The 19,680-nt window shown below is 41.1% G+C and overlaps 1 protein-coding gene across 2 annotated transcripts in view; it reads right to left on the reverse strand.

Annotated features, from left to right (window-relative positions):
- sema5a (sema domain, seven thrombospondin repeats (type 1 and type 1-like), transmembrane domain (TM) and short cytoplasmic domain, (semaphorin) 5A) overlaps window positions 1-19,680 on the reverse strand; it is a 126,500-nt gene that overhangs the window by 37,576 nt on the left and 69,244 nt on the right. For both annotated transcript variants that reach the window (XR_011178346.1, XM_069151618.1), the window contains exons 11-15: window positions 15,416-15,623; window positions 13,476-13,593; window positions 10,261-10,442; window positions 8,985-9,128; window positions 4,091-4,238 (exon numbers count right to left, since the gene is read on the reverse strand). Coding sequence is in view for 1 of the 2 variants with exons in the window: in XM_069151618.1 (XP_069007719.1) it covers window positions 4,091-4,238; window positions 8,985-9,128; window positions 10,261-10,442; window positions 13,476-13,593; window positions 15,416-15,623 (800 nt within the window). In the remaining variant the exon portion in view is untranslated. The remainder of the gene's footprint in view (window positions 1-4,090; window positions 4,239-8,984; window positions 9,129-10,260; window positions 10,443-13,475; window positions 13,594-15,415; window positions 15,624-19,680) is intronic.

Below are 19,680 nucleotides of genomic sequence, written 5' to 3' on the forward strand. Positions count from 1 at the left end.
GTGCAAAACATTAGGCGGACATGTGAGACTGAATTTCACAAGTATGTGTCTGAAATTGTTTGATGAGGAAACGCAGCATACAGAAAATGTAGAGAAGACACTTGCTACCCTTATGATTTAAATAGAACTCAGATCAAACTGAGTTTGAATTTAGAGAAGAAATGTATCCATCCATTATCTGCACCTACTTTATCCTGAACGGGGGAAGGCTGAGGTCTATCCCAGCTGACTTTGGGTGAAAGTGGGGTAGACCTATGACAGGTCACCAGTCAATCACAGGGCCAACAGAGATACACAGACAATCATTCACACCCACGGTACACCAATTAACCTCACGCACGCCATTGGACTGTGGGAGAAAGCCAGAGCACCCGGAGAAAACCCATGCAGGGACAAGGAGAACAAACACAAACACACACACACACACACACACACACACACACACACACACACACACACACACAGCTCTAAACGTGTAATTTTGACTGGCAAACATCACGTCAAACCAGCAAGAGATCAGTGAGATGGTGACTCACCACTGACCCAGAGTAGGTAGAACATGCAGTTTTTAGGTGTGTCTTTTGTTGCTAATTTTGGAAAGTAAAGTTGACTTCATGAAGCAGGGGCCTACGTTACATTCTTTAAAGTTGAATTTTGTTATTGGAGGAATTGCTAACAACACAGAAAAGACACGTATCTGCTTGTTACACAAAATGTTGTTGAAAAGTTTCATAGATCACAATCAACTATTACCTGGAGTCGTCTGTTATTAAATATCATTGGTTTCTTCAGTGTGGGGTGATTGACGATCAGATGAACGGGTGAAGAGCACATTTAAACCTCCTCCTGACATTTTATTTATTTATTTTTTTCCCATACTCATGAGCAACAATGACCTTCCTGATTGACTTAGCATATAATCTCTTGAGTCAGCTTTGATGAACACCCTTTCAACAGCACTGTTTGAACTGCATCAAAAGATTTTATTTAATAATTATTTTCTTTCAGCAACTCTACAATGGTTTTTAATTTCACAAGATATTTTCCAGAATACATAATCTTTAAAAGGACTCACTGCTTGAATATTGGGACAGAAAATATAGTTTTGTTTCCAATTTATCCAAGGTTAATGAAGCACTTCTTTTGTAGTTGAGTTTATGAGTCATCACACTAGAGAAGATGGGGTTAAGTACAGTACTCTCAGTGCAGTGCATCCGTGCTAGGCCACTGGAGCCTAACTTGTTTATTTCCAGCCCAGATTTTGCCAGTTTCTCTGGGGGATTCAAACCTGTAGTGCGGATACAGTGAAAGCAGAGAGATGGAGCAGCGCCGCACGGACCGGGGCTCAGACTGATGAAGCTGCAGTCATGTGGCCTTTTGCATTAGCAAAATGAGGCACTGAATACCTCAGGAATAAATAGTTCCATTAAAGTAAGACCGCAGCTGAGGCTCATGGCGATGACACATGGAGCAACATTAGGGCAGGTTTGATGGAAATGAAGCACCGAGAGAGTTTCTTTAATCAAACTTGTGGCAGCATTTTGTTTTAAAAGGGTAGCAGGGTTGCATAGTGAGTAGAGACACTTTGGTTTAATTTGAAGGGTCCTTGACCTGAATCCCTACGAGCTTCAGTTTTTCTTTGTGTGTGACTATGGAGTGAGCTCCCTGTGTAGGGGGCGCAACTAAATAAGCTTTTGCATTATAAATCAATAGACAATGAAAAAGTAAACTGAATAGGTTTACAGCGTGTTCGGAGGAGTCTGCTATGTTGCAACAGAATTTGTATCTCCAACTTTAAGAGCGGCTTTCAAAAAAGTTCCAACAGTTAGTATTTTCTTGTGAATTCTCTGCCTGACAACAAGCAGATGCTTTCCCATTGCTGTCGATTAATATATGGTAAACACCTGGAACTGAACCACAGGTGGCTGGGAACATATCAATCCTTACAAGTAAATGATGCACAAAAGAACATACAAGCTCTGTCAATTACATACACTGTGGTTTTCTCTTCAAGTCTCAGAAGGATGCCTGATCTGAAAAAAGTGGCTGTGGTGACAGAGGCAGCAACGTGTGTGTGTGTGGTGGTCTCCTTCTGTTTAATTAAACATGAATGTGTCCAGGGGAAGAAGCACAGACAGATGGCACGTAAAAATTATGTCCATCACACTTTTTGGATTCTTGATCAAATTAAAAGAACATGTTCCCGTCATTATGAACATCATCATCATCATCCTTGGGAATAGTTAAGGTTTTAATACTACAAAAAACACTATGGTGAGTATACTTAAGCTTCCTGTCTCTTAAACACTGAACCTGTACCTGTTTAGGGGCTTTAAGTGCACTGAGGCAATTGTTATCCATTAACAGCTGTGCCATTTAGCATCTTATCAGAGTTTTAAATGAAAGGCAGCAAATGCTTCTTTGATCAGAGTGAATATGCTGCTATAATACAAGTTACCCAAGCTGTCTAAATAAAGTCCTCCGTGGCCAAGCCTTGTCTGTGAAGGCTGCATGTAATTACAACTCCTGCGGCCGAGACAGCCCCAATTAAGTCCATATCACAATGTTAGAGGACAAGGAGTCGATGAGAAAACAAAACAAAAGGACAACAAGTGAAAGTCCAAAAGCAAAAAGAAGCAGGAAGAAGCAGAACCACGTCGTTAAACAGACAGAAAGTTTGTACAAGTCGAAGCTTCCAAGTGACTTGGCTCAGCTCTCTGTAGAACAGTATGTCACTTCCTCGACTGTTAGCAATATGAGACTGTTCCCTCCTTTGACACCAATAAAAACTATCTCTAACATCTCCTGCTCGCTGAGCCCGAACACGTCTCGACACTGAGGATGCGTCAGAAATAACGCAACAAATGCCGACACTTAAAGGCAGGCTTTCCCTTTTGGAACCGGCAGTGTCGAAGAGCTGAGATTCCCTCGTGCTTGCCGTCACTTTCCTTTTCTGATCTGCGTTCCTGAAGGAATGCCGCTGCATCCCAGGGTGATTCAGTGAGGATGATGGCTGCTGTGCTGTGACAACAAATAAGACAGCTGCCGTTATGTGAATGTGTGTCTGTGTTTGTGTGTGGGAGAGAGAGTAGGTGAACGCAGCAGTGGATGATATGGTGTGACTGCTAAATTACTATTTAATGAGAGGTCAGTTGTTTTATTTGGGTGTTCTGCAGCTACTAATGTGTTATGGGCAATTATCAGATACTATATATGCTCTTGAGGTGCAAGGCCTTGTGTGGGATGTTTCATAATGTCGGCAGTGTATTATTTAGCTTTATAACAGCCCATTACACGACCTGTGGGATGTGTTTTTTCTTTAGCTAAATGTGATTTGGGTAGATGAATGCTTTTTCAGCATTTGACTGCATTTCTATGAAAACAAACTATTGCCCATTTGAGTAAGTGCCTGTCTCTAATCATTTATTCCACATACACGCAGATTGTGTGTAAACACGCATGATTAAAACCTTAATCCTAAACGGTAAATCTAAACCAGTCGTTAAAAGAAAGTTAAAATGATCACAAAAATAAAAATCTCTCCCAAAAATGTAAAAGAAAACCAACAAACAAATGAAAATACATTTCAAGGATCCCATGCATCCACAAGGCCCTGACCCACATTCTTTAATCCATTTCCAAGAGGGACACGAGAAGCTACAGCTATCATGATTGTTCCCTCTTATTTACAGTAGATGTGTGTACGTATGAAAATAGCACCAGAAATAACAAAAGCGTCACATTATTCTGTCATGAAGGAAAACGCTCGTATTTCAACACTTCCTTGCATCAGCTGCGCTTCGGAGAAAGCTCTGTGGCAGAAAATAAGTCTATTCATATGTGGTGCGATTACTCTGTGTGTGTGCGTGCGTGTGTGTGGTATTAAATAGGTCTTGGTAATAAATCTGATGGCTGCTGCCACTGTACAAATATAGCCAGGGGATTTGGTCGTGTTGGATGTTCCAATTTCATCACCACTGACTGTTCCTCGCATCAAATGGCTTAAGCTGAGCTCCTAAACAATGAACGGAATGAGCGAAAGACATATAGAAGGAGGTGCATGTGAGAGCTATTGTTCTGGATGACATACCTGACCACACCCGGGACAGTCGTTGCCGTTCTCACAGGTTCTGCGTCGCGACTGGATACCTCCGCCACAAGGCACGGTGCAGCGTTCCCATGCCGACCAGGCTGACCAGTAGACGTGCGGTGGGCAGGGCAGGTGTTCGTTACAGTACCTGTGAAGGAAGGGGAAAGACGGCAGAGAATGAGGGTGGTGATTTAAAAAAAAAAGAAAGAAGAAAAATGCAGTCAGCACAAGAAACAAGCGGCAACATCTTTGGCTGAAAAAGGATTGCAGTTCCACCAAAGAACCAACAGAAAACTAATAAGAAGGAGTGACTTTAGTGAATGACATTCTTATAACTTAGGAAATACACAGTCAGTAAATTTTTTTCCATAAGGGAAGTTGAATTAGAGTCTATTGGAGGCGGACCCTTTATGGAGCCAACCCCTAGTGGCCCTCGAGGGTATTGCCGTTCAAGACACTTTCACACTAGCCTCATTTTTCAGACCCGGAAGCAACACACACTTTTATATAAAGCCTATGTGCATAATTAAGGGCAGGGCTACTTAGGCTGACATGTTACAATGTCATGTTACAAATGACGAGCTACAGCAGGTTTCAGCAACTACGCTAACTACCTCTTTTCCCATTTTTGTATTAACTGGGAGAAAGGCTGAGTCAGACACTGCAGAGACAGCAGTTATCGAGAGCTAACCGGAACTGAGCTTCAAAACTGCTTTTCATGAAACCTATCGATGACATCAGGGAGGTTATGTCCATTTCAATATATGCAGTTGATGATAAAGTCTGGCAGCCAACAATCTAGGAACACAATTGACAAAAACAGTTACAGTAATTATTAAAGTCATCAAGCATAACGCTCTACAATCTCCAAAGGGAGTGAAAGAAACTAGCTTGAGAATTGTTTTATTCAAAGGTGAGTTCTACCTGAAACCAGTCTGATCAAGATGAGTGCGTACATCCAGTCAATTTAAGGTCCCATCTGCAACATGCGAGCAAGTCTAATGACTTTAAAGTCCAATATTACTCTGCAATATGTTACTCCAGTGTCCAATAACAGGTTTTTTTTTGCTGTTTTGGTCTCCACCAACTCCTGAGAGAAATATGTAACTACATGCTCTAATATTTTTGCCAGCTAGCTGTGTCTCTGTTCAGTGCTGGGTAGGTAGGGCACAGTGACTTTATCTGAGATCTTTTTTCCCAAACAGCTGCCTGCTGCTCGTAGATTTGCAACAATTTTGAAGGAGCTGAAAGATACTAAAAACGCTCCATATATATGGAATAAACTGTAGGGTCAGGTGATAATTTCCTGCAGGTTTGTCATTTTAATATTACTTATACTAATTCAATCCATTGTCATGAAAAAGATAAATGCAACTTTACCTAATTATTGTGTATTATAATTACACAATTTGAGGGATAGAAGAGACATGAGTTAGCTCTGCAGGCTTTGACAGCAGAGGTTAACTTGAATCATGTGTCACACTCTTTTGGATTGTCTGTGGAAAATTGAATAGCTACATTATCTGTCAGACCACTAAAATTATATGTGAAGGGCACTGAAGACGTCACCGCACTTTGGAAACCTTGCCACTGAACTGGAATAGCTACAAAGAGCTCAAGACCACAAGACAGGGATGTCTGAAAAGGCGTGTAAACTTCCCTTGAAACAAACTTTTACAAACCCCACAGATCTCTTTGATGTGGCCCTGGAGTGCAGAGAGCGCTGTGAACACTGTGAGCCTGAACATGTCATGAATGAATGAATGAATCATGTAGCCAGAGACAAGTCAAAGGCATATATCTGTGCATGGTGTGCCAGTGAGTGTGCGTTAACACAGCTAAGTACAGCCAAGAAACTTACATCTCAAATCTTAATGAACATGCATATGCAGTTTGCATAATTCATTGACAGAGCCTATTAAAAAAGCCACAAAGATGCATGGATCATCTCTAATTACATCGTTTTACAAGACAGGATTACTGCGATGTTTAAATACTTTAATCACTCAATTCTCATTATACATTAACGACAGACGATTGCCGGGCTTATTAGAACCATATAATATATTTTATAACTTTTACGCATACTATAAAATTGCTTTTATTGCCATTTTGTTGTGTGTTGGCCTTTTGAAGACAACTGAGACTTCTTGCGCTAATATAGCTTTAAATTTATATCCTTTCTCCAAAGGCTTAGGCTGTGTATTTCCATTGTACGATTCCCAAATACTCTGCTATTTTTCATATCTAATCAAAAGCTACACTCTGTATACTCTGGTTGTAAAAGAAAATCCTCAGAGCAGTGTGTTTCTTTCCACTTTTCCTAATCTGCATGCTTGTAGTGGGATAGCACAGTGGGGAGGAAGAGTGTTTAAAAGTGAGGACAAGTGTGGATTACAATCTTGCACATGCTGGAGAGAGGGAGAAAGATGCACCCAAACACACACTCACAAAGACATTCATGCAAACAGGCTTGTATGCACACAAAATATCCCTAATGCACCACAACACACAAAAAAACGTCAATACAGTAGAGTATATTTAGAGCTTCAAAATCATCATCATAGCCGCTTTAATCATTTCAGACAAGTGAGTGGCTTTGTTATCTTATCCTTTTCTCCTCTCTCTAAAACACACGGAGCTGATCAGACTAAAACGAGGCTAATTAGCTGCTATAGGCTGAGTAAGCAGTGTGGACGCTGTCAGTGTGCTAAGGGAAATACCAACAGAAGGTTCATAAATGCAGGCATTAAGCAGCCAGATTTAAGCCCGTAGCGCTGCTGTGTACGCTTTCTTTCATGGCATTTGCTTTATCTTTAAAAGCTGTGCCTGCTGCGAACAATCGAGGCCGAACTTATCACAGGCCTCTTGGCTAACAGATGTGGAAAAAAGACGAGGAAAAGAGGTTTATTTTGCCTTTAAAATCTGTTTTTTGTTGTTGATGTTGTATATGTGTGTATCTATGAAGTCATGTCATATGCATGCATGTTTGAACATAAGGCCTTTGAATGGGGTACTTGAGGCAACAGTGGACGAACAAAGTGTGTAGTGAGGCTCGCTGCAGATGCCTAACACCTCTGAAAGGAGCTGTGTGCCCCATAAAAGAAAAGCCTTTCACAGCAGTAAAAGAATCATTCAGTGCGCTAAAGCTGACAAAGTTCCAGCCCCTCTCGTGCCATGCAGATGAAAGCTTATTCAGAAGATTGTTTCACACACATGGATAACTACAAACGGCAGATGTGGTGGAAGTTTTTTTGGACACCATCACAGAGTACAGAGTTGTATAAAAACCCAGTTTTTTTCCCCCCATGTTTCATCCATTTTTTTCCTCTTAAATGACGATAAACATTCCCGATACACCTGGATATGCTCATATTGAAGACACGCACATATTTTCTAGCATCCCCTTATTTTTCTCCCTCCGGCAGACTGAAACTGACAGCATAATTCATCTGTTCACACATTTTCTCTCTTTCTCTGTGCTTCACTGTTCATCTGCCCAACTCTCTTTCACGTGAACACACACACACACACACACACACACACACACACACACACACACACACACACACACACACACACACACACACACACACACACACACAAAGACGCCTCTCCTCTCACTCCTACCTTACAAAGATCCGATTCCAGCCCTCACAGCTGGCCCCTGACTGGCCTAAGGTGTTTTAAATAGCTGAACAGAGCGTGTAGTGAGAGCAAGAAGGGGAGATGAAACAAATGAGATTAAAGCTCAGAGAAAGACATAGAGGGGGTGGCAAAATCTGCTTCTGGCCCCCTGCGGTCTTTAGTGTTTGCCCGCGCAGGCACTTTTAATTTTTTTTTTTTAAACTGGGCTGTGTTGGTCACTACGTATATTTTTCTTAGGGCTCCTGGTGGAGCAGTCCGTTTCTCGTGGACTGCTCCACCAGGAGCAGCAATGAGTAAGAAAAGGTTTAGAGGAGGGAGTGATAAAATGAAAAAGTGCAGAGGACAGAATTTTGAAAAAAAAAAGGAGTAATATCAGGTTCATCCTTGAAGGCCATATGCAATTACTCGTCTATCACATGCTGTTTCTGTTGCCATGGTCACAAGTGCTAACAATTTATTTCTCCTTTTTTCCTTTCCTGTACCCTCTGAACTGTATTTACTTTGCACTTTTTCTGCCTTCTCCTTTGGTTTAAAGCTGGGGCTGGATGAAAAACATCAGAACGATATCTGGTGGCTTAACGTGGATTCTACGGACACAAAGAAGTAATGCTTTGGTTCATTAAAACCCGGCGGTCTTTACTAGAATGGAAATAAAATAGCGTAATAGTCTTGTATGATTTTTATACACAGTGCAAGCTCTAAAAGCTTTACACAGACCTTCTTTGATTTGGCAATCACTTGACAAAACAAAACAAACTGAGAGAAAAAAAAAATTTAAATTAAAAAAAACAACAACTTGACCTTTTCTACCTGTTTCTTTGTATGGCTTTTTGTACTTCACATGCTTTCTCTTTAAAAACTGTTTTTTTTTTCTGGCCTTGAAGGTTGCTTAGAAACCATACAAACATCTTTAGAAAGGCGATTATTCTACGCCAAAGCCTCCAAAGCTTCAAAACGTAGACTCGGTTTGTGCGTGAAAGCCAGATAATTACCCAAGCACAGGCCTATCCCACTCTCTCCTTAATTGGCTGTCACACAGTTGGACAGAAGTAAGGAAAAACAGGAAAACAAAATGTCACAGCCAAAGTCATACTTCTTAACTGCAGGTTGCAAACTATGGAAAAAAGTAGCTTTTTCCCCCCTCTTTAATGTGCACAGCTCTGAACACACATATACATTCATTGACACGGACTGATTAAAGTAAATCCATGCTGTACAAGTGTGGGTGTGCGTTTGTTTTATTTACCTCTCCTCACGGTTCTGGCCCACGCACACTCGTCCACCGTGGCGAGGGGTCGGGTTGCTGCAGGAGCGCTGACGCACCTGGAAGCCGATGCCGCAACTGGTGCTGCAGGGGGACCAGAAAGTCCAGGGAGTCCATGCTCCGTTTCTATGGAGACACACAGAACAACGTCAGTCCAAGTTTTTTGCTAACACCATTTGAGCTTTGTTCCTTTGTATAAAGTTTTACATAACAGTTTTGTTTTGTTTTTTGAGGCTGAGGCCTGTCATATGCTTTTCCTGATTTGAGAATGTAAATGAATCTAATTAACAAAATTCAGACTAAACTCTTAAGAACAACTGGGAATCTTCTACAGTCACAGACGATGCCTTTGTTTCTTCTGACAGATTGCGTATTGGTGCAGAAGACATGGTAGTCTTAGGCTGAGAATGCATTCTTCATTATTGGTTTCACAGAACAAGGGCAAGACCTCTACGGTTTATTTCACTAAAATGCAACTCGGTGTCTTGGTTGTCAAATGATGAGCTGTGGGAAACACCAATTTAGACAGTATGAGGACAACTACTGAAATCAACACATAAATGGCTAAACTAGTATTTATAAAGACTAATCTTGGTCTAAGTTCATTGAGGTGTGTATGCAGTATACATTAACCAGCATTGTTTAAAGCACTTTCATGTAAGTTGTTCTAGGTTGAACAGGCAGATCGGTTGAGACTAATCTTTGTGGCACTTACCAACAGAAAATGCAATCAGTGACAATTTTAATTAAATACAGCACAGAATGGCTTTTTCCAGTCTGTTTTTATTGTAAATTTAATAACAGGTAACTTATGATAAGCATATATCATTACGTTAGACATACACTATATTACATGAACAGATAAATTGTTAAAAACTTGACTGAAAGGATAGTTCATGTGCCTTGTTAAGTATACACAGGACTGATGCATCAGGATCTCAGAAAACTTTACCCAGAGTATTATAATTGCAGTAATATGTCAGCTGAAAGAGTGCAAAAAAGCAACACCCAATCAACACTTGTTTGTCCAAAACTACTGACAGTGAATATTCAACACGGAACAATTAACTGTGTGTGGATCCTTAATGAGTAGGTGCGAGGATGCAGGGAAATATTAATATATATATATATTTTGTAATATCTATCCCTTGTCTCAGTGATCTAGTCAGATAGATATGAACAGAAATATGCATAGGTCATTAATAAAGATAAGAGAAAAATCAGCTTCTATGTGCTGGTGTATCACCAATAAATTTACCTGGAGCAGTTGGCGACCTCAACACTGATCCCATGGCACTGCTCGCCGCCACACTGAGGGGCGGGGTTATCACAGGCTCGTGTCCGACACAGGCAGGACCCTGCGCTGCCTCCATCATTATGACTGCAAGTGGACCAGCCAGACCAGGAACCAAAGCCCCCATCGACCGTAACATTACGGACCTGTCGGCAACAAAAAGGGCCAAAAATAAAACATTTGAAAGTAATAGCTTTTCTCAGAAACTGGTCATTGCATTAGAGTGATGCTCTCAGGAATGTGTTGCTGTGGGAAATCCAGCACACGAGTATGGGTGAATGCAAACAGAAATCAATTTACCTCAAATAGATGCAAAAAAAATAGCTGCATTACATAATCTATATTACATCTAAAATTGTGCCTTTATTTTCTAAACAGGAGGAAGATATACGAAAACTCTCTTAGGATACGATGAGATTTCAAAACAGAAAAAGAGAGATTCAAAGGCAGATGAAAGCTGTTATTGGACACATTCAAAGGACAGAAATATGAGGAAATAATAGTGGCCTCATAAATGAATATCTGAGGCGCAACAGAATCAAACAGGAAAGGTCTGATATTGCAGGAGCTATGAATTATGACTGATGTCCTGGGCATATGAGCTAAATACAAAAACGGCACTGGTGTAAGATTCAGGGCTGCAGATGATATGAGGCATGTCGCTACTACATTTCAGGGTGATTTAAAAATGCAAAAAACACTTTCACCGGAGGTGAAGAGAGAGCGTGATCATCAGCTGCCTTGGCAGAAGCAGAATAACATCTGCCCTCCGCTCTTATTGGTAATTGAACTCTGCCGTGTGCCTAAATGGGGGACGCTTGGCTGAGACAGACAACATCTGCATCATTGGGCTGCCTAGAAAGCAAACAACTATACAGAGACCGCCAATACAGCAATATCGTAATATAATTTACAGATGAGACTAAAAATGATTTGGCAGATGTAAATGAATATTTCATGCTGCATATCTCTCGTGAAAAAATAAACATCAAAATAAAATACATTTACTGATGAGAAATATGTAATTTCTTTCATTAAAATGCCAAAAATAAACCAGAAAAGACACCAGAAAGAGGATAAAAGATCTGAAGCATGATGCAAAGCATTCATGTTTTTTTTGTGGATTATAAGTAATTTCTGTCACAGACTAAAAGCACAACAGATGTGTTATTTTTAATCTAAATAATACTGTAACATTGGAGGTTATGGGGGAAATGGTACAGTGGGTTCCTTAAAAAAATACTGAGTAACAATTTCCATTTTAATTGAAAAACATGCAGGACCGTGACCAGGACTTTTATCTTCCAAAAAAACAGTGAAACAATCTTTCACTTGTTTCCATATAGACGTGAGACTGTGATGCCAGATGGCGTTTGTGAACAGGTTGGTAAAGCATATCTCCTCGTCTCTGCCTACACAACACGACTGTGCAAACTCTTGACTGGCCTCCAACTCCATACTTCCACTTTGCAGGAAAATGCAGAAGAGCAGGCTTTCAGCCAGTTTAGCTTTCCGCAGACTGTTAACGGACTCATAGGGAGTGAAACTGTAACTGTGATAAAAGACTGCAACAATTCAATGCCAAGATGTAACAACTGACAAACAAGAAGTAAACACGGACGTTTCCTGTTCTGGACCAGCTCTGAACTCCCTATTGCTGGCTGTCAGCATACTTATTAAAATAAGATTAATGCTTCCTCTAAATGGACTGGACCTGGTTAGACTGAGGTTAAGTGAGTTAATAACTAGTCCATCAGTGGTAAGTGGAAACCAAAAATACATCAAAATTCAAGTGTTAGTCTCTACACTCTGCTGGGAACAGGGGTATTATCTTTATTCTGAATCCTGAATTTTAAAGCAATAGTTTGACATTTTTTTGAAAATGTACTTATTTTGCTTCTCTGCCATGAGTTAGATGAGAAGATCAACACCAATCTTATTTTTGTTCATTTATTATGATGCCGTAGCCAGGAGACAGTCATCTTAGCTTATCATATTGATTGGGAAAGAGCTGAGGAAATGGTTGATAACATATTATGTCTTGTTTGTTTAAGCTGTGCAAAGACTGAAACATAAAAAAGGAAGTGGTGTTTTTTTGGAAACGTACAACCATTAGTTTTGACACTTTGCTTTCTTTATGAATTATAGAAACAAAACATACAACTTTAACAACAACAACAACCAAGCATCATTGTTTACCACTGTTTTCACTCTTCATGCTAAGCTAAGCTAACCAGGCTCCTGGCCACAGCTTCATATTTAAAAGACAAACGAGAGAATGGTATCAATCTTCCTTGCGAACATTATGATACAGTATGACTATTTTTGATAAAGTAATAACTACAGAAACACTGTAGCTTCCTATTGTTGCTATGGTGAGCACTTGTGATGCAATGCATTAAACAATGCAGGGCCTATTTGTTTTAAACTTAAAGTAGCTTTTGCCTCCAGCTAACACTTGCAGCCAACAGCAACTATTTATGCCTACACTATATATGCATAACGTGTATGTGTAATATGTGTTATTGTTTGTGTCCAAGCATGTGCCTGAATGCATATGTGGATGCGGTGTTGGCCAACTTTCTGCCACAGCTCTGCTGACAGATGCCACTGGGTGCTCATAGGCTTGAGTGCCAAAAACACGAAGCCACATAAAAGGGTACAGCGGCACTCTCGGCTGTGACTGGTTTGAAAATTATGTCTGAGACACTGCAAAAAAGGCAGCGCCATGCTGAAATTGATAGACTTACCACCCCGTAATACTGCTCCCAATTTTGGTGCACGTTAAAATAAATGGAAGCGCTGTTTTGCTAATGAAGCAGCAGTCAGAGGTAAGTGATTGAGGCAGCTTTCTCGATCATTCCAGCTCCCTCAAAGTCAAGTTGTTCAGTCCCAAGATGCCTTTCTTTGGCAAAGATGTTTCTGAGGTTAGTTTTAGAGGGTGTTGTTTGTTAGTTGTGAGTAACTGGAGAGCAGGGTGGAGAAGAGGAGCAGAGATGAATGCGAGTATTCAATTTATGTGGCGAGGAAGGCGACCACGGGGGCCGAGTCAGGGTAATTGTGTTTTCTACCGACTTTAAAGTTCCAAAGTAGAGACAGAAAAGGAATCGAGTGAAGAGCAAGTGAACTCCAATAAAGCACGCAGGCTACTGATCAGATAGCAGCTCCGTGATACTCACAGGGCATTTTGTGATGCTCTGCTCCCACTGGCTCATTCTGACACTTTCCTCCAGGGTGGTGCATTTCTTCAGCAACAGATCCCAGCCACAGTATGGGTCCCTGGCTCCTACACAGGCTCTAGAAGGAGAGAACAAAGTTCACATTTTATGGGCTTTTATTAAGCGGTCATGTATGCATTCAGACGGCTCTGCATCAACATGAAATCAAATGCAGGTGAACGACAAAGGGGCGAGAGAAATGATGGATGGAAATAGAGGAAGTGGGAGAGATAAGATGGTAGCAGAGGGTATGGGAGAAAGGGTCAGAATAGAGAGGGCAGAGGGAATAAGGAAAATAAGAGAGTGGGAAAAGGCAAGACAGAGGTGTAGATAGAGTTTATGGAGAGGACAAAGAGGAGAGTGGAGAGAAAATTAACAGAAAGGAGTTGGAGGAGACAGGCTTCTCAAGTGGCAGAACAAAGGAGCGAGATAAGAAAGGCAGGAGAAAATTTTTAATTTTGTTTATGAATGTAGAGCACTGACATGCATTAGACTGCATCAGCATCATAAAATTATGCCGTAACCAAATTTGCTGAGTGATTTTTCAGGTAATCTTCAACCAAGCACTCGGATTACAGTTTTGCCTTCACAATAATATATTTCTGACTCAAATAGATTATCAAATACTCATTGTGAGGATGCTGTAGTAAAGATAGCTGGATCTGTCTTTGCCGTATCTGCTTCAGATGGTTTATTGAGTGCAATAAAAAGCCTGATGTTACTCTTTTCCTATAAATACAAGTCCGCGGTGACAGCACAATGACATATCTCTGAGCTGCAGGCGACAACACTGCCTGACATGCCCCTGGTGAAATGTAACAATGTTGTTCGTGGGTTTCATAACAATGAACTGCGTGCAGGCAAAAACAAGTGCAAGGAACACATGATCTGATACTATCTGTCCATATGACATTGCAGAAAGGCAAGACTCGTGCTTGCCTGCACACACAAAGTTGATGACATACTGTCTGGGCGATGAATAAAAAGCAGAGAGAGAGAGTTACGCACTGTTCGGACGAAGATATCAGGGCCGACGACAGCAGTGCAAAATGAAAGGGAGAAGGAACAAGCCAGTACCTGCCTTTCAGGGGGCCTTAAGGGCTTTGCAGATTGTACGCCACCCATCACTGAGCCACACAGCCAAAGACAGAGACAGCCTTCTAATATTTCAAACAGGTAGACCTCAAAGAAATGTCAGTGACGAATCTCGTAATTCTCCCTGTAGCTGCCAGTCTGTGTCCATGGTTTTATTTCCTTTCTCTGTTTTGTCATTTCTCACTTTCGAGCACTCTCTCAAAAAAAAAAGAAAAACCACAAAAGATGTGATGCAGTGTCATAATGGCTGCAGCATATATCACAGAGCCACAGCTGTAATACGAAGCCTAAACTCTTTTGTGCATTCCAATAACAGCTCATTGTGCGAGATAAGGAATGCAGGTGTGATTCCTTTACTGCGTGCGATGATGGATGGGATCCCAATCTTGTGGTGAGTTTTTCACACCCTGGTGCCTGTCTCGGATTTTCTTTGCCAATATTTATACCTTGATGGAGCTTCTCCCAGACAGACGGAAACTCAATATATCTGATAAACACACACGGCCACCACAGGACTGTGCACGAGGCAGAGAGGCCACGGTTTTGTGTGTGGGTCAATGACAACGAGAGACATCGAGACAGTGAGCGAGACAGACAGAGGGCAGCCGTGGGCACCTCCAGTGGCTCAGTCAAAGCTGATTTAGAGGGTTTTAAACCTCAGCGCCCTGACCAACACAAAGGCCTGGCCCTCTCCGATAAAGAGCATCTTATGAAAGAGGGGGCTTTGAAAGTTTGTTGTGAGCACATTTGCTTTTGACAGTTTCCACTGAGATTAATGGTGTTTGTTTGTCTGTGCATGTACTCACTCTCTGCTCTTGTGGTAGCTGCATCTCTTGAGTGGGATCTTGATGACCTGGTCTCTAACACCCACATAAAGCTCGCTGCGGCTGTGCAGGATCAGCAGGCTTCGGATCGGCTGCCTCTTCCTGGGCGGGAACAGCTCGATCTCCTCCAATAGGCAGCTCCCTGTGGACTGGTTGAGAGGGGAAAGCACTTTCCTGATAGTACCGTAATCTGGAATAGAGAAGAGTGGATGAGAGGATTTGGTCACAAAGAGGAAGAAGGGTGATTATCTGCACAAGGAAAGGTAAAGTACCGAGCAAAGAGGACTCAGGGTAAGAATAGCAGACAGTTTGAAAAGGGAAAAATACAAAATACAGTGGTGTGAAAAAGTGTTTGCCCCCTTCCCAATTTATTTTTTTGCATGTCTGTCACGCTTAAATGTTTCAGATCATCAAACAAATTTAAATATTAGTCAAAGATAACACAAGTAAACACAAAATGCAATTTTTAAATGAAGGTTTTTATTATTAAGGGAGAAAAACAAATCCAAAACCACATGGCCCTGTGTGAAAAAGTGTTTGCCCCCTAAACCTAATAACTGGTTGGGCCACCCTTAGCAGCAACAACTGCAATCAAGCGTCTGTGATAACTTGCAATGAGTCTTTTACAGCGCTGTGGAGGAATTTTGGCCCACTCATCTTTGCAGAGTTGTTGTAATTCAGCCACATTGGAGGGTTTTCCAGCACGAACCGCCTTTTTAAGGTCATGCCACAGCATCTCAATAGGATTCAGGTCAGGACTTTGACTAGGCCACTCCAAAGTCTTCATTTTGTTTTTCTTCAGCCATTCAGAGGTGGACTTGCTGGTGTGTTTTGGATCATTGTCCTGCTGCAGAACCCAAGTTGGCTTCAGCTTGAGGTCATGAACAGATGGCCGGACATTCTCCTTCAGGATTTTTTGGTAGACAGTAGAATTCATGGTTCCATTTATCACAGCAAGTCTTCCAGGTCCTGAAGCAGCAAAACAGCCCCAGACCGTCACACTATCACCACCATATTTTACTGTTGGTATGATGTTCTTTTTCTGAAATGCGGTGTTACTTTTACGCCAGATGTAACGGGACACACACCTTCCAAAAAGTTCAACTTTTGTCTCGTCAGTCCAGAGTATTTTCCCAAAAGTCTTGGGGATCATCAAGATGTTTTCTGGCAAAAATGAGACGAGCCTTAATGTTCTTTTTGCTCAGCGGTGGTTTTCGTCTTGGCACTCTGCCATGCGGGCCATTTTTGCCGAGTCTCTTTCTTATGGTGGAGTCATGAACACTGACCTTAACTGAGGCAAGTGAGGCCTGCAGTTCTTTGGATGTTGTTGTGGGGTCTTTTGTGACCTCTCGGATGAGTCATCGCTGCGCTCTTGGGGTAATTTTGGTCGGCCGGCCACTCCTGGGAAGGTTCACCACTGTTCCATGTTTTCTCCAATTGCGGATAATGGCTCTCACTGTGGTTCGCTGGAGTCCCAAAGCTTTAGAAATGTCTTTAGAACCTTTTCCAGACTGATAGATTTCAATTACTTTCTTTCTCATTTGTTCCTGAATTTCTTTGGATCTCGGCATGATGTCTAGCTTTTGAGGATCTTTCGGTCGACTTCACTTTGTCAGGCAGGTCCTATTTAAGTGATTTCTTGATTGAGAACAGGTGTGGCAGTAATCAGGCCTGGATGTGGCGAGAGAAATTGAACTCAGGTGTGATAAACCAGTTAAGTTATGTTTTAACAGGAGGGGGAAAACACTTTTTCACACAGGACCATGTGGGTTTGGATTTTTTTTCTCCCTTAATAATAAAAAACTTTCATTTAAAAACTGCATTTTGTGTTTACTTGTGTTATCTTTGACTAATATTTAAATTTGTTTGATGATCTGAAACATTTAAGTGTGACAAACATGCAAAAAAAATAAGAAATCAGGAAGGGGGCAAACACTTTTTCACACCACTGTATATATACTGACTGAGAAAAACTGCAAACAAGCCAAAGAGAACTCAGAATGAACCACACAACAATCTACCCCTAACAGAGAGGCTCTGAAATAAGACTGTCAAAAAGAGTATTGGCTGGTGTGCCAAGCTTGGTTATGTCATCAACATGCAGCCCTGTGGATGCTTCCAGGAAATTAATATGGCACCTGAATACATGATTCCTGGCCTACTTTTCTTTAAGGGGATATTCCAGAGGATAAAAGCACTTTGTACTTCATAGAGAGAGGAGCGTGGAAATCCATGTCATTGTGAATTCGTCCTGACCTCTGTTTTGTGTAAGGCAGGGTCCGTGAGATGGAGTTGGGGCAAATTTTCTCTCGGGAGAGCAAAAACAAACATCATCTATTATACATGCAATCCCCTGGGTGAAGAAAAAGTAATTAGGTGCACAGAGACGCCATTGGTAGAAGGGTGAATTGCTAATAGCTAACTTTAAGGCAGGGAATGTAACAGTAAAGCTTTGCCCTAAGCAGCACGGGCAACAATGCATTACTATATCGAGTTACAAGTAGTGTAAAGGACCACGACTTGAAATGCAGAAATGTCTTCACCATCCCAGTGAGGCTCCATTACTTTTGACACTTTTGGGGCTCAGTGGGTTGTGTTTAGAGTATGTGAACATTGAAGTTTTAATGTGAGAACTGGACTTCTGGAGAACTGTCTGCTAACTGTTGCTAATGCTAATGGTCAGTCATTAGTAATAGTAATAGTTATCATTATTATACTCTTAGCTTACCAATAAGTATATGCAGTAGGTTATTATAGATAATTGTTGTATTTAGTAGTAGCTTTATTTGTCATGTTTTTGTGTTACACTTTATGTGTAAGCAGCTGTCTTACTGCTTCGACAGTGGTGGTGCACTGTTCCTGCCAAACTGGTTGTAGTTACTGTATGCATGTTGCTTGCATTGTGATTTAGACTAAATTACTATTTTACGTTTTTTATTTTATTTTTCAAATAATTATTTTTGTATTGTACTTCTTTATTTTATTAATGTATTTGACTCTACGTTTTGGTCTTTGTGCTGCTGCAACAACCAAATTTCCCCCCTTCAACTCGATAAAAGCTCATCTTATCTTCTAATGTCTCCTTTTCTACTATAACGTGTTAAAATACCGAAGATGTGATATGTGTGTCTGTGTGTGTGTGTGTGTGTGTGTGTGTGTGTGTGTGTGTGTGTGTGTGTGTGTGTAGTTGGGGTTGTAGGAACATTTTGGAGTTGTTTAAAGGCAAAATTGACAGAGCTGAGCTGAGTAACAAAAGTAAAGTAGCATGTAATCTATCTAATGACTGTTTCTGTTGAGTAATTAGTGAATTACTGTTATAATGAGTGATAGTATGTCACGAGTAAGTGATGTCATTTTTATTAAAGAAATGCACCTTTGGTGTACTTTCGTACTTTGTTGAACCAAGAATTTTAAAATCTTTTGCGTTCAACTAAATTCTCTTCACGTTAACTGCAAGACAGAAAAATACTGCTACAAGGCAGAAATTGCTCACGGGGGCTGAATTAGAATTAGGTGAATTATACTGCAGGCTGTACATTTGAATGAAAAAAAAAAAAAAAAAACACACCTTGACATCTGGGAAACCCTCAGTTGGAGCTATCAGGCTTTCCGGCATGGCCCCAATCAGCAGGGTGCGTTTAGCCGTTAATAATAGCGTGTGATTAGGTACAGTATGTGCGCTAGCCAATGGCCTTGGCAGTGTTTCAGATGTTTTCATTAGCGTCTGGTTAGTGTCTGGGGAACTTGCAATGTGGGCAACTCTGGTCCAATGCTACATTTATCACAGCACCATGAAAACAATGAGAGGGGAGTTTTTGAGGGAGATGCCAAGCGCAGAGGCAGTGAACTGGAACAGGTTGTGTGTGTGTGTGTGTGTCTGTGTCTGTGTGTGTGTGTGTGTGTGAGATAACCTAAAATAACATTGACGCTACAACAGGAAGATCATGTTGACATTTCCCAGAGGGCTTATGGTACATTAGCGCAGTGAAGTTCAAATTCTGTTCAGTACACCTGTTCATAATCCATAAATGTGTGTTATAATACAGACACTGAAACGCTGCTGTCTAGCTCGTGTCTTGCTGATACTGTTTTCCACACCGTGCCAAGTTTGACAACACATATTGTCACTCCAGTACGATCAAATAGTCGACTGATAAGCAGGCACGTCAGACAGGGTAAACTTATAAGAACTGTATGTGTGTGTTATTAATTACCCATCTGTTTTCTTTCGACACATGACTGTTGGC

Source organism: Embiotoca jacksoni, unplaced genomic scaffold (genome assembly GCF_022577435.1).
Source record: "Embiotoca jacksoni isolate LCO1_2020_lvr unplaced genomic scaffold, fEmbJac1.0.p SCAF_17, whole genome shotgun sequence".
Classification (NCBI taxonomy): Eukaryota; Metazoa; Chordata; class Actinopteri; family Embiotocidae; genus Embiotoca; species Embiotoca jacksoni.